This window comes from Cottoperca gobio, chromosome 3 (assembly GCF_900634415.1).
Source record: "Cottoperca gobio chromosome 3, fCotGob3.1, whole genome shotgun sequence".
Lineage (NCBI taxonomy): Eukaryota > Metazoa > Chordata > Actinopteri > Perciformes > Bovichtidae > Cottoperca > Cottoperca gobio.
The window spans coordinates 21,050,818-21,072,709 of NC_041357.1; the positions used below are offsets into that span (position 1 = coordinate 21,050,818).

The 21,892-nt window shown below is 38.4% G+C and overlaps 1 protein-coding gene across 3 annotated transcripts in view; it reads left to right on the forward strand.

Moving 5' to 3' along the window:
• Positions 1 to 19,623, forward strand: part of nedd4a (NEDD4 E3 ubiquitin protein ligase a) — a 34,614-nt gene extending 14,991 nt beyond the window's left edge. For all 3 annotated transcript variants that reach the window (XM_029459882.1, XM_029459864.1, XM_029459873.1), the window contains 24 exons: positions 4,360 to 4,410; positions 4,825 to 4,886; positions 5,059 to 5,161; positions 6,155 to 6,318; positions 6,415 to 6,532; positions 8,126 to 8,284; positions 8,468 to 8,551; positions 8,789 to 8,908; positions 9,235 to 9,531; positions 9,974 to 10,051; positions 10,244 to 10,298; positions 10,525 to 10,583; positions 10,759 to 10,824; positions 11,019 to 11,248; positions 12,104 to 12,225; positions 12,343 to 12,413; positions 13,156 to 13,251; positions 13,356 to 13,429; positions 13,518 to 13,578; positions 14,129 to 14,188; positions 14,279 to 14,386; positions 14,507 to 14,603; positions 15,872 to 15,944; positions 16,999 to 19,623. In XM_029459882.1, the coding sequence (XP_029315742.1) occupies positions 4,360 to 4,410; positions 4,825 to 4,886; positions 5,059 to 5,161; positions 6,155 to 6,318; positions 6,415 to 6,532; positions 8,126 to 8,284; positions 8,468 to 8,551; positions 8,789 to 8,908; positions 9,235 to 9,531; positions 9,974 to 10,051; positions 10,244 to 10,298; positions 10,525 to 10,583; positions 10,759 to 10,824; positions 11,019 to 11,248; positions 12,104 to 12,225; positions 12,343 to 12,413; positions 13,156 to 13,251; positions 13,356 to 13,429; positions 13,518 to 13,578; positions 14,129 to 14,188; positions 14,279 to 14,386; positions 14,507 to 14,603; positions 15,872 to 15,944; positions 16,999 to 17,101 (2,511 nt within the window). In that variant the 3' untranslated portion in view covers positions 17,102 to 19,623. The remainder of the gene's footprint in view (positions 1 to 4,359; positions 4,411 to 4,824; positions 4,887 to 5,058; positions 5,162 to 6,154; positions 6,319 to 6,414; positions 6,533 to 8,125; positions 8,285 to 8,467; positions 8,552 to 8,788; positions 8,909 to 9,234; positions 9,532 to 9,973; positions 10,052 to 10,243; positions 10,299 to 10,524; positions 10,584 to 10,758; positions 10,825 to 11,018; positions 11,249 to 12,103; positions 12,226 to 12,342; positions 12,414 to 13,155; positions 13,252 to 13,355; positions 13,430 to 13,517; positions 13,579 to 14,128; positions 14,189 to 14,278; positions 14,387 to 14,506; positions 14,604 to 15,871; positions 15,945 to 16,998) is intronic.
• The last annotated feature ends 2,269 nt before the right edge of the window (positions 19,624 to 21,892 follow it).

Genomic DNA, 21,892 nt, shown 5'->3' on the forward strand with positions numbered 1-21,892 from the left:
AAAATGTTGTATAAATGTCCCAAATTTAACTGTAATACAATTTTCAGGGTTATCAACTTGAACATGACCTACATGTCATTAGAGCTACAACGATTAGTCGACTAACTAATTAGTCCATCGGCAGAAAAATATGGCCTTTCTGTCATACCATATTAAAGTGAACATCTTTGGGTTTTGGACTGACAAAACAAGACATTTAAAGACTTCACCTTTGATTTTGCGAAACTGGGATGGACATTTTTCACTTTCTGAGATTCTATAGATGATTAATCTAGAACATAATCGGCAGATTAATCAATAACTTTCTAGTTGCAGCCCTAAATGTCATTATGGATCGTCCAGAATTAATAGTCTCAACTAGTTTTGTACAGCTGCCAGTGTTTGTGGTGGTGGTGGTGATGGTGGGTTGCATTTCCTGGTTCAAGTGATAACATGTGGTTTAGAGAAGTTACTCATGGCAACACCAAGCTTAACTTTTAGGTTGTTTACTTGAATATTGCCAGCAGCCAAGATATGTATAAAATATGACCTTTTTCTTCCTTTTAAGTGTTAGATTAAAATATGATTTGGTTATACATTCTTCATCAGCACAACAAATGATCAGACTTGGTGTTATGGCCTCCTGCTGCGACAGCAAATGGTTTCAGGTGTGGAAAACAAGGCCGTGATAATCAAGCATAGTCTCTGCAGCCGTGGCAGTCTCACGAGTAAGCCTTTTGAACTCAATTGAATATACTTCATTTCATATTTCATATACAGAACTAAAACGGAGTTTGAATAAGCAACATAAGTTGACATTTAATGTCCAAAATAGAGCAGGAAGATGTATTCCTACCCCTATTCTCTACATATCCATCAATACTCAATTAATCACATAAACTCTCCGCCTCAGCGTCCATCCCCACAACTAAAACACTATGTTCATCCTCCTCATACATGATCAACAACACTACCATATCGAGAGAGAAAAGACAATATCACCATTAACATGCTTTATTCTCATTTCTGTACCTCGCAACAAAAAAACAATGTTGTACATCTTTTTAAACTGTCTGATATTTTTGATTTCTTCCTCCTCTTCATTCCACAAAATCACCCCCACAAATTGGTATGAACATGTTTTGAAAAGTGGTGCGAACACAATGTTTAAAATTAAATGCTCCTATTGAGTTATGTGTATTGCCAGGAAGTAAATTATTTCTTGCTTTTGTACATTGTTTGTTCATTCCACCAGATCCCTGAATTTCAATGCTTGTGACTTTAACTGTTTGTTAGTGTGTTCCCCAGAACCGACATTGTTAATGTCCTTATGGCTCTTTTTTGTAGTATGCATAATGATTGTAAGGTGCCTTTATTTCCTCTGTGTCTTTGCCAAAATATATCTTGTTTCAACTTATTTTATGGAATTGTTTCTCAGATGTGTTTGTAAGTTCCTGATCAGGATGGTTTTTCCTCAGACGCTCCAATAACATTAGCTGGGCAGCTCCTCAGAAGTTTAAATTTCGCAAACTGCTTTCCACCTGTTAAAAGTAGTTTGTCTTTGCCGAGCTGAGATGGATATCACTGAGCTTGCTCCACAGATGTCCAAACACGTGTCCGTAGCTGTTTGCCACATTCATACAGTACGTTGTCAGCACTGCTTAGAGCCACATGCTAAACTGAGTTACTTTTAGTGTCACCAGAACCTTCAGGGATGCTCTGAACAGACATTTATCTATGGATATCTTTTTTATCTTGGCCAGACTTGTCATGTGTTGAAAGCATACACTTCCTCTTTGTTAAACTTGGCCTCACCTCACCCTACATCCACAAAGTTTACAAGGAAACAGACAATTTCAGTTGATAGAAAACTCTTGTTTGTTGCAGGTGTAAAAATGACCTACTTGATTTTTGAAACCAGCAGGGACAGTCATTGCCATTAGTCTGTAAATGTTTATGCGTTATTGTTTATGAAATTGTTTCAATTTGAATGATGGATCAGTTGTCCAATTAGTCTGTGATTGTTTGTATAGCTCAGTTTCTCATCTATGAGTTAAAAGCTATGAAGGGCAAAGTGAATTAATAAATATTGTTGTTACGATTTTATAAGAGCTACAGAAGTAGTGGGTGACTGACGTGGCTGGGTTAAGTGTAAGATATTGTGGTTTTAGGGAAAGTGGAGTTTATTTGAAGATAGATCTGATCAGTGGCGACAAATTATGTCAATGTGACACTACAATGTTATCCTGCTGTATATCGTACCTGATTTATTGACTTAAATAATATATGAGAAACAATGGCAAAATATCAGATTACCCACATAGACATGTGGCAAAGGGCTAAACTTTGTATTAAAACTAGGGTAGGCAATTTATTTTGGCCGCATGTTTTGTTATATTTGTTGAAATTTTCTTTACATCCTGACAACAATCAATAAATCAAATGCTCTGACAAAAAAAGGGAAAGAAATCCGGTATCTGTGACTTTCGCAGTCGCAAGTCAAAAGAGCTTTGAGATATTGTATTTTGTAATTTTTCACTATTTTCTGACATTGACATCAAATGATTAGTTGATTTATTGATTATATTGAAAATAATCAGCACATTAATCAATCATGAAAATAACTTATTTGTAGCCCTGCAGTACATTGTACACTTGTGATTTCCCTTTTAGCTGGCAGTCTTTGTCCAGAGGGACTTGCAGTAAGTGATGTCATTGAGTGTGATTGAATTACTTGGTGACTTGTGTTTTTTTTTTAGGCGTTTATTAATGAATTATCCAATGATTACCTTTATTCACTATGATGTAGTTCAAGTTCACATAAAACCCACAATAGGTTATAAAGACAATATATACAAATTGAAAATCATAGTAGGATAGTGTAAAAATAAAACGATAGACACAAGTAAACCCAATTAAAACAGCCAGAGTTAAAACATACATAATACATGAGTTAAAACCATTATGAATTAGGATAATATTTCATTGTAATTAAGACCTGCAAACTAGACTTCTACATATAGAGGAGATATTTATGAGTTTATGGGTAATTGCTGATGTGCATAAAGCATGTATCTTTTAACATGGACTTAACTGCTTTTCTTGGCTGCTCTATTAGACATGCAAGGGCAGGACGAAGGAGTCCATCTATATTTGTTCACGTAAACACTCTATACCGCTGTTAGACAGTTTGACCTGCCGCGGGTGTTAATTCGGTCACAAAGCTGACTCCCTCAGTGCAGTGTGTGTGTGTGTGTGTGTGTATATGTGTGTGTGTGTGTGTGTTGCATTCAGCCCTCTGCTTTCCAGACTGTAACGGTTTCGATAAAAGCCTGCAGTAAATGTGTGAAGTGTTCAAAGAAAAGACCGTTTATCTGACAAATGGCACATTATTTTGGTACCAGTCTCTCTAACAATAGCACAGTGCAGCCATTCATTGTGGGCTGATAAACACATTCCTATCTAGGATACATACTAAATATATATCGAAATAGATCAAGTCAAATGACTCCCATTGAAGACAGTTCTAATGTTTGTTTGAGGAAATACATGTGACAGTAGGAGCAAATAGTTTTAAAGCTTCATTCATAACGTTGACTTTTGAAATCTCAGGTGGCTTTCACATCAGGGATACGGGCAAGGATCCGTGTACGCTCGACACCCAAAGTCCAGTTTTTTTGATTAGTGTGAACGCTGTACTGTGTACTGGCACGGTTCGTCAATCCATTCCCGGGTCCACTTGAATAGGTTGTATCGAGTACCGCTTTGTGCATACTTGGGTACGGTTCGAATCAGGTGTGAAAACTAACCGTACCAAAACACGGAAGTGGACTGCTACTTAGAGTTTGGCGTCATAACTATTCAACTGTTGGTCTGCATTTCTTAACACCGCCTTTCTCCTCCGAAATCTGCATAGATGCTCTGCATGCACGGATCTCATCCTCTATCACGGCCATTGGTGATAAAGTAGGAAGTTAGGGGAGAGGGTCGTTCTTGTCGTTCTCCAAAATATAAACAATAGAAGGCATAATGTGAAGGTCGACTCCATTGTATGGGCTTGGGATCTTGCGATTTATTTTATACTGATGCAACAACTTAAACAAATGTTGCGTAAATGATGACGCAACTGTACTCGGGTACGGCACAGCATTTCCAATGTGAAAGCTGAGTGGCAGGGGAAGTGGAGAGGGGCGGTTTTTGTACTCAAGCACCGTACGAAGCAATCGTACATTTTGCATGTTGATTCATTGTGTTTCTTATATTACCAAAATAAGGAAAAAAATCTGTTTTTTTTGTGTGTGTGTAAGAGGAGATACTATTGTCATGATTCTGACATCTGTGTGTGACTCCCTCTCTCTCCTCTCTCTCTCTCCCTGTCAGACACGGGATGACTTTCTGGGACAGGTGGACGTCCCCTTAAATCAGATACCGGTGAGTCCTTGGTTGCAGGAAATCCATATTCGTTGTATATTAATGCCTATGACTTGTTTAAATTCCCGTTTTGAATTTATTTATTTTTTTTAGCTGTAGCTTTTTCTGCACAAGCTCTCGACCTCAATCTCACCCATGTCACCATATTTAAATATAAACATGCACGCCCTTATTCTAGTGTCTGTTCCACATCGTTGTCTATAGTTTTGGAAACAGAGTCCATCATGTTTATGTTACGTTCCTGCTTTTGTTTCATTATAAATACCCACAAATTAGCCGTGGCATACTGTCACCATCATCACTATCTTTAAATATGCTGTGTTATGATACACTGCCAGGCAGTAGCTGTATTAACACGGCTGTAAAAAGGTTTGAAGGATTAAAGATTTACTTTTTGTTTTGTTTTTTTCTCAGACAGAAAATCCTAATACAGAAAGGCCATACACATTCAAGGATTTTCTGCTTCACCCACGAAGGTTGGCATGATTTCATGGTTATTCAATCCTTTGTCTTTCCCTGTTTTACATTCCATTTTCAAACAAGTTAATTTGCAAGAGAAATGATAGGCCACAGTTCATTTTAAAACATTGCTGACAATATTAATTTCATCCCTGTTCAAAAATATAAACGAATCTGTTTGTCACACAGCCACAAGTCCAGAGTCAAAGGTCACCTGCGTCTCAAAATGACATACCTGCCGAAAAACCCAGGTTCAGAGGAGGAAACGGTAGAACAGACTGAGGACATGGATGTAAGTTTAGCTAATTCTCGTTCAGCAAGGAGATATCTCCCATGATGTTCTTAAATATCACAGATCCTGCAGTGATCCTTCTTACCTGTTCATAATAGATCAGTTGCTGCCTCAAATTGACTTTTTAGAGCATCAGATAGATAGAGTTTAGTTCCCAGTCACTCTGGTTTTATTTTCAGCTCATAGAAATTCAGAGTCTTACCCAAAATCTAATTGTAGGCGACCTCAATTGTAATTGTTTTTTTTTTACCTTCAGGTAGAATGATTGTTTATCATTGTGCATCATCACACATGGAAATCATTGTGACTGGACAATATCTCCACAAATCAACTTACAAAGTGTCCCGCTGTGTGTTAATGGCCTTAGTAAAATATGCTGATGATTTCTTTAATTTAAAAGGGCCAATCCTTAAGATTTTAGTCCTGGGTGACTTTCCAACACTTTATTTACTGGTGGTAACAGCTAATACTACATGTCCCAGAATATGAGGATGCAAAACAAACTATTGTCATTTAAAAAATGACAATAATTGACCTTTTCCCATCATTCTGTGAACAACTGTGATCTGATTTTATGCTGCACACATGAGTCTGCTAACAGCAAAAGGGAAAGTAGTTTGTTACCTGGCTGAGAAGTTGGAGGTGTGCTGCAAATGATGACGTTGTCTTGATGAACAATAGCGGTCAAGCTCACTGACAAACACATTGCTGTGACTACTTCATAATAAAAGTCTTGTGTTTGCCAGTAAAATGCTTTAAATGTAAAGCTGCAGCAGTAGGAAATCTTCAGTTTGCATTAGCATTAACTTAATACAGCAGATAGATATTGATAGGCATTTATCTAAATGGAAACCTTTGAGAGCATTACTTTAAGACAACTCAGAGCTCAGTCTTCATCCTCTTGTTGTGTGTGCAGTTAAACCGCTGCCATTAGGATATTGTCTCCATCCCGCTTGTGCTGCCTTTTTAAAAGTTTCTGTTTATGTCGTGCAGCCTGGTTGGGAGTATCTGGAGAGTCAGGACATGTCAGGTCCCAGACAAAGCCAGCTGCTGCCTGCTCTGACCCCTGGCTGGGAGGAGCGGCAGGACAACCTGGGAAGAACCTACTTTGTCAATCATGAGAGCAGAACCACACAGTGGCAACGACCCACAATCCAGTAAGACTGCTCCCCTCTCCCCAGCAAAGTTACAGCACTTTGTTGATGCAGAACTGACAGTGTGTCTCTGTCTGTGTGTGTCTGTGTCCTAAACAGGGACGATGATGCGCAGATGCAAAGAAGACAGAACAACAATATGGACGTGGAGCAGGCTTTTATTGCACGCAGACAGATTTCAGAACCCGATGAGAACACCACACGAGTGTCTCCTGAGGTAATTTTAACACTGTTTTTAAAAATGCTTTTTAGGTGATAGAAGGACGTGAAGGATGAGGGAAGTGTGTTCTCATAGCTTTGCAGATGCCAAGTTGAAGCCAGGTTGCACTGTTGGTTGTAGCAGTGTAGTTCTGGCTTGTCCTCTACTCTTATTCCACTTTCATCAACTCGAAGTCCCTTTTTAGTTTTATTATACAACAGAACTCAAAGAACCTTGAGATTGCTTTTAGCCATGAAAGGCACTTTACAAATAAAATGTATTATTATTATTATTATTATTATTATTATTAGAATGGATTGCGGCCACTGATAGCACCATGAACTGTGCATCACTTGCAACCGCTATCTGCCCCGTCTCAAGGTCCTGATTCATAAAAGATATTGTGCTAATGCTATTACAACTCAAACACCATGGATATTTAAAGAAAACTGGATACAGTGTAAGAGCAGGGACCCTGTTCATTCCCATGAAAGTTGCTTAGTGGCACATGAAGCCAAAATGGCTCGATTGCCGAATGATAAAATTACCCAGATCTTAAAAGTGATCTTTCGCATTCATGGAGCCCATAGCGCAAGCGCACTAGCATTTTCTTTAACCTCGCCTTCCAGCAGCTCGGTCTCATTCGCATGAACAGACATAGGAAAATAACTCTGGATTTGGCTATTAGTGCATTTTACAACTTTTAGGACCTACTGATTTATTGGCTATTTAAGTGTTCGTACTGGTAAGTTGATTTACATAATAATAATAATAATAATAATAATAATAATAATAATAAATATCTGCTGATTTACAGACATTTCCTAATGTAAGTCTATAGAAAAAAGTATTTTTGGACCCAATGGCATCATGTGAAGGACCCAGAAGTAGTAACTCCAATGTTTGGCCACTATGTCAAATGGACTTCAAAGCCTGGTGCTGTTACTGTGGGCTTAAAAAACACGATAATGTTTTGCATCCGAGTGCAATTTGCCCTTTTTTTTTGCGTATGATTGCAATTATCCATGTGGCAAAGTATAAACGTGCTCCCCGAAGGCAAGTTAAGAGAGGAGAAGGGAAAACCCAGTATTTGGGAAAGGAGGGAGAGGGAATAAATAATTAGTTTATTCGTTTATATATAACTTTGTTTTTTTTTATTGTATTTGTATTTTAATTTTCCTGTTCTGTATTTTCAAGAAACACATGTTGGTGAGATTTATTGTTTAATGGTTTATGATTTTCAGACACTTATAATTTTAGTGTTTTGTAGTCTGCTCATGGCTATATCTCTGAATTGGACTGTTTTGGCTCATTTGCATAGAAAAGGGCCAATTTTCCACCAAATGCATGCATATTGCCTCATTTAAATGCGTGCAAATAGCACAGGAGCAATGAGACGCTATTTGCTTGGCAGCGCAGTTTGGGCTGTATTTCACCCTGAATTACTCAGTTTCTTTTTGTCTTATTTGTTCAGGTTTAGTGGCTGCGAAAGTCCCACAATCCTTTTGTGTACTCATTTTGAGTAATTTGGCAGTGTAGTCGTTGTCAGATCTAATTTTGGTTCAGTCCCCCATAGTCTTCTTGACAAATCTCTTCGGTCTAATCTTCTAGAGCTGGGAGATCATTACAGAGGACGAGCCCACCATGTACCACAGCAATGACCAGGTCACATCACCTCCACCCCACGGGCCTGAAGAGTTCCTCCCGTTCCGCGATGAGCAGAGAAACATTTCTGCTGCCACAGCTGGCGAGCTGCGCACCTCCCGGACGGTGAGTCATTTTCTGTGCAGCATACGGTTCTGGTTACCGGAAAGTCAGAGGAAGAGAGACTCACAATGAAATGAATATGAACCACATGCTTTCAGGGAGAGAGGGAGATAAGTGGAAAGTATATAACACATTAATGGTCGAGTGATCATTGTTGTCTTTGACATCCTTCCTCTGTCCCTACAGGATCATGCTAGTAATTCAAGCCATTCCAGTTTCAGAGGAAGTGCCCAGACTTCAACAGGAGAGGAACATCCTGTTAATCCTGTGGTGAGTATTTCACTCCCTGTTGAAATCACTCCTTTACTTTTTATCAAACCTGTCTTGCATCAGAATGTTGCGGTTTAAATTGACAGGAGTCAGTGTTGAAATTTCACAGTTCCTATGGTGTCAAAGTTAGGAAATAGTTTCAGTGAGTTAATGTGTTTCGTTGTTGGTATTGGATTACTCAATGAGCTTGAGGTTTTCAGTATTGATTTTGTATTCATTTATTATGTCATTCAATAGCTGCTTCCAACTTCAACTGGGCTGCCTGCAGGCTGGGAGGAGAAGCAAGACAGTAAAGGAAGACGCTACTTTGTAAACCACAACAGCCGAAGCACCTCATGGACACGACCCCTCGTACAGGTACAAAGTGTTTTCTGTTATCAAGCTTGAGGGGATAATGTGGTCGGTCGAGTCTGTGTGTGTATCTGTCTGTCGATCTCTCAGTAGATAATCTCGCATACTACTGGACCCATCAACTTAATATTTATTTTATACGAGATGAATAAATCTCTTTTTGTTACCTTCGCTGCCTTCTTGACTGTAAGAACACCTGGCGGAGATCTGCACTGTACTTATTGTACTTTTCTAGTTTTTATTGATACTAATGGGGGTCAAAAGTACTTATACTGGCAAGTTTTAAACCCTATTTCTCCATACCTCTCCATATTATATTTTTTGTTGGACAGAGGACCCAAGAGGCGGCGGCAACAGCAGCAGCAGCAGCGGCAGCAGCGGCGTCAGCAACAGCAGCAGCGTCAGCAGCAGCAGCAGCGACAGCAGCAGCAGCAGCACAGAGTGGTGCAGGTGCAGCCCAGATCCCGTCTCTGCCCTCACCGCCCACGCCCCCTGAGGTGTCTCCTCAAAACACTACAAGCCCCGAGGCCACACATGATTCTCGCTTCCTGCCGACTGGTTGGGAGGTTCGCAGTGCTCCTAATGGAAGACCCTTTTTCATCGACCACAACACTAAGACTACTAGCTGGGTGAGAAAGCAGCAGACTTGAGATTTGCTTTTTCCTCCAATCATAAGTGGTGACCAGTTAATTTAAAGGGAACACTCACAGCCCAAAGGCTGACGCCCAGAAAGGTCCGGAACAAAGCAAAAAATAAATAAAATACAGGCAGGGTCTCTCAAGATTCAGACACAACCACACACTTCTAGTGAGTCAGAAGGGATTACGAGTCTGTACATTGGTTTTTAGGAAAATCCTGTAGTATACCTTCATGGTTGGAAAGGGACTGATTCCAAGGAAGCCACTAAAGAAATACAAAGCCAATATTTCATTTTCACAACAAGAAAGGGTCTCAGCAATCCAAATCTGTGTGTCATGGTGGCAACTTAGTCGGTAGTATCTCAAACACAATTTATTGTGCAAGTATTTCCTCAATAACTGAAACACACCCTGTTTGTTTTCCTCTGAACAGGAAGATCCCAGGCTAAAGATTCCTGTGCAAATGAGGAGGAGACCGTCACTCGACCCATCTGATCTCGGCCCTCTGCCAGTAAGTTCATTAGTTACAGAAAATCAGTAACCAATCAAGAAACGCATTTATCAACTTCAGGCTTTAGATTTCAGGCAAAATCCTACATGGCACCTTTATTGATCTGTGTTGTAATATATAATCAGAACTGCCTGTTTTATTTTATAGGCTAAAACCAATTTATGAAAGAATGTGATATTTTCTTCCCTCTAGCCTGGCTGGGAGGAGAGGGTCCACTCTGATGGGAGGATATTCTACATAGATCACAGTGCGTATGACATTTAAAACTAAGATTACATATTGGAATATATAATGTCTAGAGAGGCGAAGTCCCTTCACTTCTGGCAATCCACCATGGGACCGTATTTTGTAAAAAATCTCGTACATATTTTTTATGAAATAATGTCCGATGGGGAACACCGGAAGGGGAGGGACTTCGCCTCTCTATAGGTTTCCATGGTAACGAATGGCCTCTGATGTATTATATTCCACAGACACCAGGATCACACAATGGGATGATCCCAGATTACAGAACTCAGCTATAACCGGACCAGTGAGTACAGATTATGATGGCAGATTATTCTTCAATAACATGATATTAGCACACAATGATAATAGTTTCTGTTTGTAGTTCACAGGTTTTCCGTGAATACGTATCATTGACCATAGTGTAGGTCATAAGGTTCAAATGGATTTGACACTGAACACTGTCCTTTTGTTGATTATAGGCAGTGCCTTATTCCAGAGATTACAAACAGAAGTACGACTACTTCCGGAAGAAGCTGAAGAAACCGGTGAGTGTCCTCAAAGAGCAAATGTAAATGTGAATTGTTTACAACGACCTCTACCTTGCAAATACTTGATAAAACTACTTTAATCGACTGGTGTCCCCTTTACTTCGGATATCACTTTCACATATGCTGTATATATTCAACCTGTACATGATCATAAACTTTCTTCTTAATGAACGCAATACTTTTCCACGTAGGCCGACATCCCAAACCGCTTTGAGATGAAGATGAGACGAAATGCGGTGCTGGAGGACTCTTACCGACGCATCCTCTCAGTGAAGAGGGCCGACCTGCTGAAGGCACGACTGTGGGTGGAGTTTGAGGGAGAAAAAGGACTGGACTACGGGGGCTTGGCCAGGGAGTGGTTTTTCCTCATGTCCAAGGAGATGTTCAACCCGTACTATGGACTGTTCGAGTATTCTGCCACGTGAGTCCTAACACTGCCTATACCTCCACTAGTGGTCTTATATTATACATCCTTAAGGAGTGTTTAGACATCCACAATAGTATTGTATTGCACAGCAGGAACACGCAATGGTACTCTAATTTATATGAAGGAATAGATTAGGAGTGCACTCGAGGCCAAATACTTTCTTAGATTTAAATATTATTATTATTATTGTATTTATTAAGTAGGGTTTTTTCCCCTCTTATGTTATGCATTCAATGTATTCTATTTCAATCTTATTTTTTATCTTCTTTTTACGATTCTTTTGTTTTATGTTCCATCTTATTTTCCGTTAATTCTTGCGTTTTATCGCTGTTTTTAGGTTCATTTTATGTCTATCTTTCCCTAATGTAAAGTTATTTGTGGTGCATTCTTGTATCAAAGGGGCTAAACAAATAAAGTGCAGTATTATTATTATTTTATTAAGAGTAAATGAAAGACATTCAGGACAGATATTTTTGCTTCTAGGTTTAGAAAGTTCAGAGAAATATCTCAGACACGCACACATAATGTATCTCTGCTCATATCGTGCAGTCATGGACTCTGTGTGGGTTTTATGTTGTTGCTCATCTTTTTTCACTGTACAAATCTACAAAATGTTTTCTGGAAAACTGTAATTGTGAAATGGAAAATGAGTTGGAATCAAGTCCTTCATGGAGCAGTTAGAGCTATTTACAGAACTTGTGATGAGCATCAATGAAAATACCCATACAGGATTGTATTTCTTATAATAGTGGCAATTACACATAAAAGAACTAATTATATTTTGGCAGGAACCCTGTAAAGCTGATTTAAGGAACATAAGGATTAATTTGTTTGTGATTTGTCTTCCAGGGACAACTACACACTGCAGATTAACCCTAACTCAGGTTTATGTAATGAGGACCATCTGTCCTACTTCAAGTTCATCGGCCGCGTGGCTGGCATGGCCGTGTATCATGGCAAACTGCTCGATGGTGAGTGCCACCTAATTGTATAAATGTTGTCAAAGGGGCAGATGGAAGATCAAAGGGATTGGAGCAAATTGTGTGATTTTTATAGATTCTGACATTTTGTGTTTGTGTCCTTCAAAGCTTTCTTCATTCGGCCTTTCTACAAGATGATGCTGCAGAAGCCGATCACTCTCCAGGACATGGAGTCTGTCGTGAGTGTCACATTTTTACACTGCAAATAATAAAACATTTTCCACAAGTTATATCTCAATCAAAACAATAACAAAAGTTAAGAGGTTGGCGTTGTAAAGTAGCGTGGCATCATGTGAGCTGTCCAATATTTCCATCATTGCAGCGTCTCCCGGTTAGGATTCCTTCGTCAATTCATCATTCAGTAGGTTTTTACCGGGAACCGTATTATCTGCAGATAATATCCTCTCCAAAACAAACGGACCCGCGATAAAAAATAAAATAAAAACACTGATTTTAAAGCAGTTTCACGTTGAAAAATCATTGTTTCTCTGAGGTTGTTCGGCTACCGCTAACGTTTGCTCAGCATCCAGATCCAGACGTACAAGCACTAAAATCCTTTTATCCTGTAAAAATGTACATTTAAAAATGACCAAGAGCTCAAAGAGTGTATTGTCAAAATGTGGCTGAAAGGTAGTTAGAAAGTTCATTTATAACAGCTTCTGGTTGGCAACCACAACACTGACGCATGAGCAAAGGGAATACAACGTCGTTACAGGCATTAGCGTGATTAAAATGACAGATTTCTCTGAGATGGAGAATTGTTGGAAACAATGTAAGTTTCATAATTTAACAAAATATGTAACGTATGTCTAGTCCTTTTGAGACATTTTCATGCGGAAAGGTTACACATATTCCTTTTTAAGGGAACACCTTACATCTTCAGGTAATCTGGAAGATATTCTTTTTGTTTGTTGTCTTTAGGACAGTGAATATTTCAACTCCTTGAAGTGGATTTTGGACAACGACCCAACAGACTTGGATTTGAGGTTCACCATAGACGAAGAGCTGTTCGGACAGGTTTGTTCAGACAGGCCGTCTTTGCCTAAACAACTTCAACTCCTCAACGATTCGTGATATGGGGTTCTCTGTGTAATTAACATGATCCCATTCTTCCTGTTTAGACTCACCAGCATGAACTGAAGCCGGGCGGCACCGAGATTGTTATCACTAATGACACAAAGAAGGAATACATCTAGTAAGCAACAGAAGAAAAAAACATTTTCCTTCATCTTCAAAGTGTTAAAATGATGGTTTGATGCTAATCTGCTGATTTCTGTTGACAGCCTGGTGATGCAGTGGAGGTTTGTGAACAGGATACAGAAGCAGATGACTGCATTCAAAGAGGTTACGATTTATCTCATACATTTGTAACAAAGTAGACACCATTATATATATATATATATATATATATATATATATATATATATATTAATTATAAAGTATGAATGAAATTCAGATTTGTGTGTTTTTGTTTTGTAGTACAGGCAAAATAATACATATAGGAGCTATGACAATATGACGACGGTACAATATAAGCTCACAAAAAGAACAAAACACAATTTGACAAAAAGATAACGAGACAAAATTAAATTAAAAGGATTCTTTTAGTAATTCAAATAATTAGGTTGACAGTATATATTTAGAGCGTATTTAGTTTTTTCTATAGTCAGACTCTTATCGAGAATTATTTCCCATTTCATGTTGTGTTTTGCTATTTTGTAACTGAAGCAATTTTATTTACTGTATTTTTTAGGAAACTTTTAGATTCAGATTAGTTGTTCATTGAGCTTTGAATATACATATTTTACCTAAAATAATAATTGCATTTATTATCTGGGGAAAATACCCTCAACATAATATTTCAAATGAATGTTGAATATCTTTGTGTTTTTAGGGATTCTTTGAGTTGATACCACAAGATCTGATCAAGATCTTTGATGAGAATGAGCTTGAGGTGAGTTTTCTGTCCAATGTGCTGAAATGAACATTCAAATGAATTCCAGAAAGATGATTAATGGTCTACCTGCCGTCTTGTCCTCCACAGCTGCTCATGTGTGGTCTTGGAGATGTGGATGTGAATGACTGGAGAGAGAATTCCAAGTACAAAAACAGCTACTGCTCCAACCACGTCGTTATCCAGTGGTTTTGGAAAGTAAGACAACTTTCCATGCCGGAGCCATCAAGCTCAGCTGTGTGGACCTCTCAGAGTTTACTCTTCTTTTAAAGAAGAGCTTTGTATCAGTTATTTTTTTTCCTCTTTGTGTTGTTATAGACGGTGCTGCTGATGGATGCAGAAAAGCGAATCAGGCTCTTGCAGTTTGTGACGGGAACATCAAGGGTCCCAATGAATGGCTTTGCTGAACTCTATGGTGAGATAACGCTTTTTATTACTGCCAACTACATTGTTGTTAGAAAGTGGTTTCTTGCTTAAGGCCCTGTCACACATATCCGTATGACAGAAACGTATGTCGGCGCATATGAAATATCGGCAATAGGTTGATATAAATTAAGGGTAAGTTATGATCGTTCGAAGGACGCAGACGCTACGCCGAACACGCCAGACATACGGCCCTGTCACACAGCTCCGTATGGCAGAAACATGCCGGCGTATATGAAAAGCAGCTCAAAATTTGTCAGAGTCCAAATACGTCCAACTTTTCCACAGCGGTGTTGTAGCTGACGTATACATAACGAATACATAACAAATTATTATACGTATGTCAAACCTATTGATAGCGTATCACTTACTTATTTAAAACGTATCAGAGCGTCTGGCCAACGGAGCTGGAAAAGTGCCATCTGGTTCACGTCATGCTGATGCTGGAGAACGGCTAACATGCTGAACGCTAGCTGTACTGTAGAAACACGTTTAATAAGTTACTCCGTCGTCAGGCATCATCTTAACATAGGGTAGGAATAGGGTATCCACTCGTTATCAATAAACTGGCTGTAGGGTTCACCGTCAGCCGACGTAGCCTATATCTAACGAACCTCTAACGTAGTCACGTAGGTATTCATGTACTATATTTATATAGGTAAGTATTCACGTATGTATTCCGTATTCACGTATGTCTTAACGTAACATAACGTCTGCATAACTTATGAAGCACACGTCGGGTACGTCCGGTAATTTTGAACATGCTCAAAACATCAGCGTTGAACAACGCACCCCAGCGTAACACAGTGAGCTCTTAACGAATACTACTTATACCTTACCTTATATCAACGTACACCAGTGTGATATTTTGTATACGCCATATTTTTCTATATGTTATGCATTTGTTGGGTATTCGTCTGATACATTTTGTATAAGTGAGTGATACTCTATCAATAGGTTAGACTTTTCCAATCCGATGGAAAGTTGGACGTATTTGGACTCTGACAAATTTTCGTATACGCCAGCATACGTTTCTGTCATACGGATAACAGGGCCTTAAATGTCTAAATCTGGATTATTCTCTCCTGTACCCATTTATGATATGAGATTAAATCAAAAAATATATATATTTATTTATATATATTGTATTATTATTATTATTATTATTATTATTATTATATATGTAATATAATCTATTCCTTTTTTTGTAAATTAATTCCAGATAAAATAAGTTGCATGTTTGGTGGTTTTGTTTTCCAGGGTCTAACGGACCACAGCTGTTCACCATCGAGCAGTGGGGAACGCGTGATAAACTCCCCCGAGCCCACACATGGTGAGCACTTCACTCACATTTTTTCCGCTAATATTTTCCGACATTTAAAAAGGCTGAAGCAGAATGTGCCAAAAATACAAATTGCTTACCTTGCTTTCTGCTGTGCTTCCTACCAAAACACAGTTAGAAAAGGCTTTACAGAACAAGATGGAATCGTATAGACAGACAATAAAAAAATAAAAAAACACAGAACGTAAGCCATGAAAAAAAGGTGTATAATAAAAACATTATGTATCTATAATACTATCATTTTACTATAAAGTGACTTGGATGTTTAGAGCCTGCAATGTCTCTAAAGACATTTTTATTTTGTGTGTATAAGATCCATTCTTGATAATAATCGGTACATGCAAGATTAAAAATATATATATTTTGGGGCAACAGGCGCTCCAAAAGGATGTCCTGTCGCACTCAGAGAAACATTATGACATCATTAGAGTTGTACGTCATCCCTGAATGTCACATGACACTGAACATTGTGCTTTGCTTTCTTCATCTTAGCTTACACTGAGGTTTTGTGTGGCATCGATAATGAATAAATTAATGAATAATAATAAAAAAGGAGTAGTATAATATAGTACAATATATTATCAAATTGAGCATATAGTGGGTTGAAGCCCTCTGGTGGCTGGATGCAGTCATAGCTCCCACTCTGCTGTTTGAGAACTGAACAGTCATTAGATCTAAGTGAGCCAAGTCAGTATTTAAGGGAGAACTCTACTGATTTTAAATATCAAAGTCAATTTTCTAGTCGCAGAGAATGCAAAAGCTGCGATTGAGTTGCATTATGGGAAGTGTAGGATCCAGGGTATTTGGAGCTTGATGCATACCAGTGACTAAATGTCAGAATCCAAACGGGGGCTGTGCCAACAGCTATTTACTGTAGGTAATACTCTGACTTTGAATAAGTATCTCATACGATGCATACATCCAAACTATCCCTTTTAAGAATTGTGAACGACCAAATAGCAGCTGAAGTTGGTCCTGCAAGTGTTTATTTTTTTACGTCCTCTTCTTGGAAGTAATTTATTGTCTTTACTTTCACCTCTTAAAGCTTCAATCGACTGGACCTGCCTCCTTATGAGTCTTTTGAGGAGCTGAGGGAGAAACTTCACATCGCCATCGAGAATGCACAAGGCTTCGACGGGGTGGATTAGAGCTTGAACTGTAATTGAGCTGAACTGACATTACTGCATGATGTGGTGAAGAAGAACTTGATGAGAGAAACAAGCTGTGGGTGAGATTCGGGTCTTAACCTGCCAGCTGTGTGACAGATGAAGGAAAGTCACACAACCTTCACTTTGCTCCTCTGTTGAGGCACACAAGGAGAAAGGAGATGAAATCTGGTGTGACGGAGGTATTGAATCACTATACGTGTTCTAAAGTTTACAAAGCAAAAATGCAAAGCTGTATACTGTATAACAAAAACCTTAAAACACCTTAGTTTCATTAGGGCTGAATTGCCTCAGAAAAACGTTATGCTCAGATTCTCACGTACTATTGCAGCTTTGGCCCAACTGAAACAATATCACAAACATCCAAAGGTTTTAAAGGTCCAGTGTGTAGGATTTAAGGGGATGTATTGACATATGTTTCAATTAGTATATGATCAACTAAAACTAAGAATTATTGTGTTTTTGTTAGCTCATAATGAGCCCTTCATATCATCGTAGGGAGCGGGTCCTCTGCCACAGAGTCCGCCATGTTGCACTGCCATGTTTCTACAGTAGCCCAGAACAAAGAAACAAAAACACTGGCTGAAGATGATGAAGAAGAGGAGGAAGAGGAAGTGGTTGCTTGTACTGGCTAACCATTTTGTGCTGTGAGAAGTTTGAGAAGCCATATTTTCACAAATATATACTTATTATTTTGCACAAAATACAGCAAGGAAGCGTGAATCCGCGTCAAAAAGTGAAAAACACGAAGAAGCAAAACAAAATCGAGACGGGCGATGGCTAAACATTGATGTGGCCTTTCCCAAATAGAAATTGCTGAGAGACGTAGAAGTTGCCTGTTTTCTAATCTAATCACTAATCTAAATTAACCTGAAGGCCACCGTAGATTCGTCTACACACTTTGAAGAGGGGGGGGGGGGGGGGTTTGGGCACTAAATCCTACACACTGGTCCTTAAAAATTAAAAGATAAAGGCAGCAACTTGTCAGAAGGTTAAGACGGGGAAAAACCTGCCGGATTAATTGGCAATTCAACCTAAATAAAACCAATGTGAAGATTTGTTTTCTCCTATCATCATTTAAATTCTATACATCATTATACATTTTCATTCCATCACACTAGAATCACTGATGCAAATCCCAAATATATGCACCTCAAAAGCATTGTTAGCAGAAATGTGAAAGTTATATACAAGTTTTAGCGACTACACTTAAGGAAGGTGTGTCATTTAATCATTATAGTAGTAATGTGCCAATACCAGGACCAGTAAAAGGCTAAACTAATTATACATTTGTAGTTTGTATCTGACTACATGCAGTGTTAGATTGTGCTAAAATACGATGCATTTTACATATTGACATACGATCATTGAATAGCTTTTCAGTTATTACGTAAATATACTGTACATACAAAATTAACTTCTACAAAAGGATGAAGCAGAATAAAAACTGTTCTCACAAAGTTGTGAAATTGGCAAATAACGCTTAATTTGTGCACCTTCATAAATACATCCTCTTTGATGATCAGTGCCCACTCGTACTCAAGTTCAACACTGGCAAGTTTGTGTATCAGAGGAATAATCAAATACACACAATATCACCCGGCCAGTAGCTTACAGAAACATTATCACACACAGCATGTTAGAAAGTATGTTGCCTTTTGTCAATGAGTGATATCATTTTGTTTTCCTCTACTCATCATGGGTGTCTAATTGCAGCACAGTGCTCTATTTTTAAGAGCACAACTTAAAAAAGTTGTTTTGTTGGTTGTCAAAATGTGTACAGAGTTTTGTCTGTTTTCAAAATGAGTAATCACTTGTTAATACCTTTTGTAGGAAAGTAACTGTACTTCAGCAGTAGTTTTAACATTTTCTGAATGGTAAAACATGTGTTTACACTACCTGCCATGTTTACAGGTCCTTGATAAAATAAGATATCGTGGCTGGTTCTTGTCTCTCTGACAACACAATTTTATACTTTATGCTTTTATAAAGTGAAGCACTTTGTTAATATCGATGAGTCTTACTTCCAAACTGTCTGAATCTTTGCCAATCTGTCACCTGCAGACTGCTTAAATCGCTTTCAGAAAATGATCCTATGCTTCAAGTGCAGATGTGTCTAAATGTTTACATGTGAACATTGCTGAAAATAAGCACATTCTCTTCTTTCACTTATATTTAAAGTTAAATACAGAGGCCTTCGTTTGCAATGTATTGTAGAATCTGATTGTTTATTGATGTTTTAATCTCTAAATGGAAGTACTGTTATATATCTATTGTCTACTGAATAATAATGAATAGATCAACACTTCATTTCTGCTATATCATCTTTTCTAATTAAAACATTTAATTGTAACACCTATAAGTGCATTACAACAACAGACATGCAACATATACAACCGTTTAAAGGGTGGAATGAACTGTAGCTGTTAAATCACGATTTGATGACCTATAGCACACCAAATTGAATATAAATATATTTGAAAAATAAAGAAATGTAAAAACAATTATCCAGTGTCTTCATGTTTAATGTTCCCATTTGTTTTTGTTCTTGTATTTTATTCTCCGTTGATTTGATGAACTTCTGCCATCTGTATTCTGCAAAAGGCAGTGATCTCAATTTAAAATGTACTTTTTAAGGATTTCTGGTACTTTTCACACAGTTCTCAGTAACACTTCCCTTTTTAGAAGTGTTTATTAATGTGTTTATCATCAACTATAACTCCTCTTGTAAGTGGAAACTAGAATTAACACCAATAATATAAATTTAAGTTATAATTCAAAGTCTTGATGCACTGTGTTTGTTAATTTCTCCATGTTGAGACGAGTGTTTTTATTATTAGACATCAGAATGTGATTTTGAGGACGCCTCTTTGAGCATTGGTTTGTGTCACCAATTCTCAAAACTGGGCATCAATGAAGAAACATGTTTGTACTAATCCAACTCTAATATTGATGTCACAGATGATTTTCCACCTTTTATGAATGATTACATTTTAGTACATTTAGTAGATGCAAGTGTTTGTAGTACTGAATTGTTCCAGCTGGGGGAGATAAAGCTCACTGTATTCTGCCTGAATGGCATCACCCCATTTTTAACATTTAAATTTACATCTGAGGAGTGAAATTAGCTGGTCTCCAATCATATTGGCAGGGAAACATTGAATCTTCTCTTTGAATTCCAAATGTTTTGTTTTTCATGAGTTTAATGTTTTCACCATTGTAAACTAGTTTCTCAGATTGTTTGAACATGTAGTTTTTTTTTTTTTTTTAAACATACCTTCAAAAAATACAACACAGTCTTCGTGTTAACTTGTAAAGTAATTACTCTTTGTGCTGTAGATTAGTATTATTAAGTAACCAAAGGAACAGGATTAAAAGAATATATAATCAAAACTATCCAATAGCCAGATTCTCTGAGGTACACTCTGGAAGTGTGCCTATGGTCAAAGAGGAGTTTAACTGGAGACCCACACACTCTCTTTCACTGGTTTGATTGTGGGGTTTAATTTAAAGTACACGTCACTGCATAACAGAGCTGAGAGTTCAGTCTGACTGTTTATCTGAAGCTGCAGTCAAATATGAATCTGTGATCTTTCGTGTGTGCTTGTTGACCTCCAGTATGGGGCACTGATTCATAATTGTTAGCTGTTAACAACAGCAGGGTCTGTGGAGAGGACTCTTTTGTGTGAGCCTCAGTTCCATATTCTCCACAGCCCCCCTGTTGTGGTACTAAAAGCCTCCTCCCCTCCACAGGGGTCAGTGGAAAGGTCACACGATTCAGGCCGGCCTTTTGGACTCTTCTGGGGGTCAGTGGGGATGGGCATGTGTGGCAGCAGGAAGACACGGACCACAGCCAATGGCAGCATGTCCTGCGAGAGCTGGCTCCCCTCTACCCACAACCTCGCCAACATTCATAACCTGATAATGACTTTTACTCCATTGATCCGGCCGCAGAGCTCGACCCCGAGCTCACATGCAGGCTGACCATCACTCCACCCACAAACTGTGCCATATTGGCAGGTGCCGAAACTGAATTCTTAATGAATGAAACACCCTGGGGAGAGCCTCACTGACCATGAATGAGGCCAGGTTCTCACTTTCTCACGTTATCTAAGTGAGGAGCCCACCGGGGCTAAGGACTAGTATTTGGTAATATAATACAGTACAAGTACTTCAGACAAAAACATATCATGCTAGAGGATTATATAGTGTGTGTAAGAGGTTATTGTGAGGGAAGAACAACATGAGGTTGGGTTTACTTTGATTATTTTAATAATATCTTGAAGCTATTCTTGAATTGAATGTGGGAAAAACATTTTAACCAGTGACTATTACTTTTACATTTATATAGAACGCAACGGTTATTCGATTAATTGTTTAGTCGATCAACAGAAAAATAACAAACTGACAAACAAAGACAAGACTCCACCTCGGACATTTTTCACTGTTTTCTGACGACGATTTCTTCGCCTTTTTTGCTGAATTTTAAAATTCAGTTCATTGTGACAGTTTGAACCTTTGAACATTGGGTCCTCCATATTTTGAAATGTGTTTTCCAAGTGCATAAATACACATTTTAATATACCATAAACATATATTGTTCACAACCTTTGCAACAGTGACACGGTTAGTTTACGAGTAGTATTTCTGCACAACTCCTTATTGAAGAGTGACCGACTTAGCATTCATTGTGTGTTGTTTTCTGATTGACTGGACATCACAGCTGGGCTGCGGACCTGCTGCTGAAAAAGGTTCACAGAGGGAGGGGGAGGA